Source organism: Pinus tabuliformis, chromosome J (genome assembly GCF_031772625.1).
Source record: "Pinus tabuliformis cultivar Carrire ecotype Pingquan chromosome J, CPIR1, whole genome shotgun sequence".
Lineage (NCBI taxonomy): Eukaryota > Viridiplantae > Streptophyta > Pinopsida > Pinales > Pinaceae > Pinus > Pinus tabuliformis.
The window spans coordinates 981,373,012-981,381,070 of record NC_142295.1 but is presented as its reverse complement, the minus strand read 5'-3'; the positions used below and the strand labels follow the sequence as shown (position 1 = coordinate 981,381,070).

Below are 8,059 nucleotides of genomic sequence, written 5' to 3'. Positions count from 1 at the left end.
CCGCGAAGACAGTAAAACACAAGCCGAACATACCAGCATCTCGAGGACGGACACCTAGCCGCCGATCAGACCACCAGACCGCATGCAACCACGTGCCCCTCACGCGCGCCACGTGCCATTCGCCTCGAACCATGCGAAGCGCGTAATAAGACCCCCAACCCTTTCCGCCCCGTAAACCTTAGTTCGACTTAGGAAAATATGCCAAATATTTGCAAAAATCGCGTCCGTCAACCCATGGACAAACCCTCAGTATTCAACCAGAATGCCATTAACTTATAATGCTCAAATAACCATGGACACTTGCATGCATATAAAACAAAACCTCAATATTCAACCAGAAGACAAACCCTCAGTATTCACAATAATAATCCAAATGCCATTAACTTATAATGCAGTAGCCGAACTTAACCTCTAAACAATACAACTAAGAATCATAGCTTCACGCAGACATTTACCCAAATTTGCATAAAACCCATGCACCTAAGACAAACCCTCAGTATTCAACCAGAATGCCACTAACTTATAATGCTCAAATAACCATGGACTCTTGCATGCAGCTAACACAGCAGGTAAGAACCGCATTGTGTTTTCACCGCAGACAATAGAACAAATAGAAAGGAAAAATCGCACAGACTGCACAGCTAAACAACCAAGTAACCATAATAACCCAAAGGCCGCGAACAGGGTAAAACCCAAATAGCAATGGACTCTTGCATGCAGGTAACAGAAACCCTCAGTATTTAACCAGAATGCCATACAGTAGCCGAACTTACCAAAGTCACACCGAGCAGACAAGAACCCCACCGCAGACGAAAAATCGCACAGACTGCAGAGCTAAACAAGCAACTAACAATACCCGAGCAGGCAGGAACTCCACCGCAGACGAAAAATCGCACAGACTGCAGAGCTAAACAAGCAAGTAACAATACCAACCCAAAGGCTGCGAAGACAGTAAAACCCAAGCCGAACTTTCCAGCATGTTGAGCAGGAACAGCTGGCCGCCGATGAGACCACCATAGCGCATGCCGACCACAGCTAAGACAAACCCTTAGTATTCAACCAGAATGCCATTAACTTATAATGTTCAACTAACCATGGACTCTTGCATGCACGTAAGAGAAACCCTCAGTATCTAACCAGAAGACAAACCCTCAGTATTCAACCAGAATCCCATTAACTTATAATGCTCAACTAACCATCGACTCTTGCATGCAGGCCACACAGTAGCCGAACTCACCAAAGCCACACCGAGCAGGCAGGAACTCCACCGCAAACGAAAAATCGCACAGACTGCAAGTAACAATACCCGAGCAGGCAGGAACTCTACCGCAGACCAAACATCGCACAGACTGCAGAGCTACACAAGCAAGTAACAATACCAACCCAAATGCCGCGAAGACAGTAAAACAGAAGCCGAACGTTCCAGCATCTCGAGGATGGACACCTGGCCGCCGATCACACCACCAGACCGCATGCAACCACGTGCCCCTCACGCGCGCCACGTGCCATTCGCCTCGAACCATGCGAAGCGCATAATAAGACCCCCAACCCTTTCCGCCCCGTAAACCTTAATTCGACTTAGGAAATATGCCAAATATTTCCAAATATTGCGCGGGTCAACCCAAAGTCAGCGATCTATCGATCGCTTATAGTCCCCAGCAGGGACTAATAAGTTTCCAAAATTTCTATTCTTTAAAAAATAAAAATATATAAATAATTTAAATATAATAATGTGAAAATATTCTTTATCATATACATTTTTCAATTTTAAAGTTGATGGGATTTGTTTATGATCTCCACTCTTTTTTTATATTACAAATTTTTACCATTACATAAATTAAATAAATGACTAAAAATGATTTTGTTTTAAAATAGACTTAAAAATGATTTTGTTTTAAAATTAAAATTATTTAATATATATATAGATATAGATATACAACACACCAATCGAGAGGCTTCGAGAAGATAGCCTAAAGGGAGGATCATGAATCCCAGCTGGCATTGTTACCTTTTTGTCGTCCCCATCGTGCACAGCAGCCGTTCCGCACTCCGCCTCACGTTGACCCTATCAAATGCCACCGTACGATCTTTAACACTATATCGTGGCCGTCGTCGTACAGCCCGGCATGTCGCTCTCGCAACGGTAGATAACGTAAAACCGGCAGGGGATGTTCGGAAAATTGGAAAACGGAAGAGTCGGAGGCGGTGGCGGTGGCGGAAACAATCCTGATCGAGTATCTAATTGACTCCGCCTGCGCCGAAACGTGGCCATCAGAACCTTCTGCATACCTGATTCGCCAACCTGATAGAAAGCGCTCTCCAACCGTAACCGTGGTAGAATAAGGGACCCAATTTAACCGCGGTTAAGGTGCTTTTAACCCAATTTAGTATAAAGGACGGGTACAGGAGAAGCCTTAAATCTGCAGATACAGAACCGATAACTCCATGTATAGTCAGTGAATTGTGAGCAGAAATAATTTCTTGATAGCTCTCTGAGGTGTTGATTTCAATATGTTGCTCCGTACTTCTTCTACTCCTGCGTTGAATTCCCTTATTGTGATTCAACCTGAATCAGAATTGAGTGCGCGCAGATCTGTTCATTTGACCCAATTAGCTGTTGCCGATGTGAAGTGGGTTCATCATGATGCACAGCCCAGATTCGTAAGGACGCTGTCTGAAGCTGATTTGCATGACCCATTGCCTAATGCTTGTTCAAGCAGGGAGAGGGTAAGGAGGGGTTCTGGTTCTTTGGACCTCAGTGAAAGTCCCTCTACAGAAATTTTTCTGAGCAATGGCTTATTGGACGAGTCTCTGGAAGAGGATTTTGATAGCCCAATTTCAATTGGGTTTCAGAGCCCTGGAGAATCTCCGGAAAAAATCATGGCAGTCAGTGGAACCCATGGAGGTGAGGGGCCTTTTGTCTCTGGAAGGAGGATTGAGAATTGGACCGGTGATAGGATATATAGAGGTACTGGATTGGCTTTGGTGTGCGACAGGGCTGTTGTTGGATCTAAGACTGAGACGGGTTCTGGTAATGGAGGATTTGGCGGTGAAAATGGAGGTGGGTCGTCTGGTGGAGGAGGGTATGGAGGGAGAGGAGGTGGATTTGGATCAGATTCCAATAACACAGATGCTTACTATAAGAAAATGCTGCAGGCAGATCCTGTTAACCCACTTCTGTTGACGAATTATGCGAGGTTCCTGCAGGAGGTTAGTATTGGATTTCTGCTTTTGTGTATTAAAATTCTTCTCCTGATCTAAGGATAAGCCTATGTCGTAAGTTTAGTCTTGATTCCCCTGTGAAAGCTGGTCATTGAACTGCTGTCCTTTTTTTTTGTTCTCCTCTTTTCTTTTTGTGCTTCGAGAAATTTGGCCCAAGGGGCTGCACCTCGTAGAGCAGACTTCCTTTAATTTATCTGCAAGGTCGGAGAGGTAGGCATTCTGCCAAATTTGCATGGGATTTGAGCTGATCTATTCATCTGCAAGCTCATCTCATTCATTGGGTTAGAAGTTAAAACTCCGTTGACCTCACCATTAAACCAATGCTTCTTTTGTTCTGAACAAGGTTCTTCTTCCTAGATGATTAACTGCAATTATTTGATCTTAGTTTTTCTATAGATCAGGGTGAGTTTGGGATTGGTCACTGCCTCATCCCCCAAAAAATCTTGATATTCCTTTAATTTTTTTATTTTTATTTTTAAAGAATCATGGACTCTTTGGAAATTGATTGTTATAGCCATCCTTCTATGCTGTAAATCTGAACTTTGTTTTAATTTAATAGCTTTTCGCTGTTGTAACATAACTAATCATCTCATTAATTGCTTATTAGTTATTAGTCAGGTGTAGTTAAAGTCTTGTGTCATTACTATTAATATGAATCAAATCTCCTAGTTAGGATTGTGTCTTTTAGGGCCTTATAATGGAGCTTTCTTGACTGGATATCGTCCATCAGGTTATATATCAGGACACAGTGTTTATAAAATCACATAAAAATCCTGAATACGGCTGGTTTTCTGTCTATCTAGGTGCAGCATGATTTGGGAAAAGCTGAGGAATACTATGGGAGGGCCATACTAGCAAGTCCAGGAGATGGAGATATCCTCTCTCTTTATGCCAATTTGATATGGGATGTTCACAAAGATGCACCTCGGGCCAAAACCTACTTTGATCAGGCTGTTCAGGCTACACCAGATGACAGGTTAGTATCTTTTCCTTCTCTCTATTGTTTTATCCAATTATTTGCAGTCCTCTGTTTGTGGTTTTTTCTTCTTTTGGATCTCCTTTGCTTGTTACATGCATTTCTTTGTTTGCATTTTATGTTGCCTTTTAGTTCGAGTTGTTCTACTGCAAGTCTAGAGATATGCCTAGATAAGGGTTTGGTGGGTTGTCATTATGATGCTTTAAAACCTTTAGATTTAGACATAGCTCATGTACAAAGGTTGCGAAGCTTTAATTTTAAATTTTTAAATGGCTAAACAAGAGTGGATTTTAATATATGAAACCATTTATACTTATGTTACCTGACTAATTGGCTCTCTTATGCAGCAATGTTCTTGGATCATATGCCCATTTCATATGGAATGCAGACATCGATGAAGCAGATCAGGATGCTTCTCAGCAGCAGAAAATGGCCCCCTAACCTATCATGGAACTGCAACTACTGCAGCTAGCTGATCAAATCAGGGTCCTAATTGCAATTTTGTTTCAATGAACAGAACCATCATACTTGTCATGCTACTCTGATTTTGCCAGTATCAGTGCTGCAGATCAAATTTTTGGCAGTCCAAAGTCATCTCTCTGTACATAAATGGGATGCCTAAATGATCTTAGCATGCATCATTTGAACAAAATATTGCAGCTTGAAGACTCTTGTATGTGATAAGTCTCAGCCCTCTTCAAAGCTGTAAAGTGTGTTTTCTGATGATCTCCTTGGTACTAGTGGTAATGCTTCAACGGCAGTCCTTTGATAGACTACAAGATGGGCAAATGAATGGATCAAAAATGATGGGAATTGAATAAAATCAAGTCTTCAACTGAAGAAGAATGGGGTTCATCTGAGGATGGGAATGCTCTTTTTGATGGCAGGTCACATCCATTGAAATGGATCCTGGATGCAAATTCGATGGCATGGAAAGCGTCATATGCGAGTCTGAAACAACACTTGAAAACTTCATGATCAACTGGTGCATACCTTTCAAGCTACGTGTCTAATAAGCATGAAGTTATATTGAGCTTTGCTAACTTGATATAAAAAGCCTTCAAATGTCATGTAACAACTCTAGGAACTAAATTTGGAATTGTGTTTAAGTATGGCGAGTGAAAAGAGCCTTTGATGTGTGTAAGAAATTCAACAGACGGGCATTTTGGAAGTTGATTGAACAATTTCAACAATATTATGCAAATTACTCACTGCCTTGCATTTATGGAATGTACTAGAACAATTTTGGCAATAAAATACTGTTTGAGGTGCAAACTATTTAGAACAATCAAAACATAATTGGAATAATTAAACAGCAATTCGGATTTAACGAACACCTATCCTTGGATTTCGTGTTTCTTGGATCTGTGATGAAAAGAATGAAAGGAAAATACATGTTAATTTGTTACTGTGCTTTTTGATGGAAGTTTTGTAATGAATGACTGAAAATACAGGGTGAGAAAATGCATATTATGTTAATTGAGGAATGTTTGAAAAATGCATATTATGCTAATTGAGGAATGTTTTTCACTTGTTGAACTTATAGTATTGAATTTAACACACTAACACCTTACAATAATGAACTAACTAACAATCTTCATGAAAATAGCAATATGGAAGATTTATCTGTGTAATGAAAAGGGCAATATAGGAGATTCCAATTACGTTTCAAGGATTTCTTAAAGTGTGGATGTGAGAAAAGGTTGCTGTGAAAAGTGCTGTGTGTTTATGGGAAATTTTAATTCCGTGCCAATGCATTTTTGTTAAATGGATGTTAGAAAAGGTTGCTGTAACAGTGCTGTGCGTATACCACTTCCAGATTTACTGTTATTCACTGAACTGCTTTTGTGATCATTGTTATATACCTTCACTTGCACTTTAGTCCGAGAGTCTCTATGTCCAAACCCTGTCTCACCAGGATTCTTCTCACATTATCTCATTTTCGCTGAGATTTATTTTCTTTGGAATGTTTTGTTGGAGATTTTTAGTTACCCACTTGGCAGGGGTGGTGGTGGGGATCTAATAGGCAAACCATTTTTTTTTTTTAAAATGGGAGGGGCTAGTTCCTTTTGACCTTATCATCATGGGCCCTCTTTTTTTTTTTCATATATTACATATATAGTACAAATACAAGTCAGCAAGCTGACAGTCAACACATCATATTGAAATCGCCATCATATACGCTGCAGAACGCAGCCAGGCAAACCATATAGATATTAAATCCCCTCATCATCCACCCTGCGACAGATCCTTGCAGTACCATACTTAGCACATCAGTTAAATCTGAATCGAATACACGGATTCTGCAATTGAGATAAGTTTAGGTGTGATTTATTTTGTTTGGGATGTTCAATTAGAGATTTCTACATTCAAAGAGAGTGGGTATGCTGATTTTGCTTCCGCTTATTGAATACACGCAATTTGCAATTAAAATAAACTCAGATGTGAAAATGAAAGTGTGAACTTCCCATCCAGACCTCAGGTCAAGGGTTTCTTGGGGGTGAGGTCAGGGTTTCTTGGACCCCATTACTTGGGGTTCAAGGAGAGTACAGGACACAGAGCCCGAGGATTGGCTTTGTGCAGATTATAGGGCATCGGTGCGCTCTAATTGCAAGCGGAAGAGCACCACAAAGCCTCTAGCCGACTGAGATGAGAGAGATTCAAGAGCTCTTCTGCCATGGTAAACTTTACCTCCAAGCACTCTGTAATATAGAGTCTTTCTTATTAGAATAACGCATAGTTGTGATGTGCAGAATTTTCTTATTACTTACATATTTTTAATCTGTATCAAATTTGTTGAGATTATTTGGAATGGCACCTCCAAAAGATTCAGAGGTGTTCCTTAATGCAGCGCGAACGCTCGTCTAATCTACCGGTAGCCCTCCGCAAGGCGATACTGAGGTTAATATTTACGGTTTTGCAATTTGAAGTTGTGGTTTATGATAGCGGTTGATGATTACCAAACAGAAATGAATTGTGATAGCGATTGATAACTACTAACCTTGCGGTACTGAGATTAATATTTACGGTTTTGCAATTTGAAGTTGTGATTTATGATAGCGGTTGATGATTACCAAACAGAAATGAATTGTGATAGCGATTGATAACTACTAAACAGAAAGTAATTGTGATAGCGATTGATAATCACTAAACAGAAAGGAAATGATGGTTCAATTTTATGTAAATCTTTGTCATTTCGCTGTTCGTTTCTGTAATAAGATTTATGTTAGGGTGGTCACAATGTTCCGCAGTAAAAAAAATGATAATAATTTTATGTTTTGCACATGATATTTAAAAAGCTAATAAAAAATCAAAATACAGCGTTTAAAAAAATCAATTGTATTTAGCAAATACAGTGTTTAACAAAATCAATTGTAATTGTTCTTTTTATTTGGAGGGGAATTGAATTACCTTGATGTCTAGGAAGAGTTTGTAATGGTAGAAAAGTGAGGTTGTACAAGGGGGTCAATAAATTATTTGCTATGTCCAAGTGGGTCACAATTTTTAAAGAGTTGTTTAAGAGAGTTAACTTGAAAAGGAATCTCCATTTAGCTCGTAAGTTGAACTTTCATGAAAATATCTACATCTTTGCTAATTCCTCAAGTTTACAGCACTCTTTGTGTCAATTTCACAAGTATATTTGGTGGAGCCCATGTCTTAGATTTTCTTTTCCAACTTGCCATTGTTGCTATTGAATTTATGCATTGACAACACCATAATTAGCTTCACCCCCTCTATGTAAGATGACATCACTTTATTTAGGTCTCTAATTTCATAGGGGAGACACTTGCTAGATGAACATAGCGTCGTCCTTTTCAAATTGTCAATTTCAATTGGAAGTTTGACCTTGCCTATCCATTG

At 39.8% G+C, this 8,059-nt stretch overlaps 1 protein-coding gene across 1 annotated transcript; it reads left to right on the top strand.

The window, feature by feature from the left end:
• Positions 1–2,511: 2,511 nt before the first annotated feature.
• On the top strand, positions 2,512–5,428 carry LOC149230143 (uncharacterized). Its single transcript, XM_089381211.1, has 3 exons — positions 2,512–3,210; positions 4,026–4,198; positions 4,546–5,428. Exons 1-3 carry the CDS (start codon positions 2,512–2,514, stop codon positions 4,637–4,639), a joined length of 966 nt encoding a protein of 321 aa, XP_089237337.1. The 3' UTR covers positions 4,640–5,428.
• Positions 5,429–8,059: the final 2,631 nt, after the last annotated feature.

Excerpts from the sequence above, each read along its gene's own strand:
- LOC149230143 (XM_089381211.1), top strand. The coding sequence starts at position 2,512 with ATGTTGCTCCGTACTTCTTCTACTCCTGCGTTGAATTCCCTTATTGTG. Across the intron at positions 3,211-4,025 it reads ATGCGAGGTTCCTGCAGGAG|GTGCAGCATGATTTGGGAAA; the intron begins GTTAGTATTGGA and ends CTGTCTATCTAG. Across the intron at positions 4,199-4,545 it reads CAGGCTACACCAGATGACAG|CAATGTTCTTGGATCATATG; the intron begins GTTAGTATCTTT and ends TCTCTTATGCAG.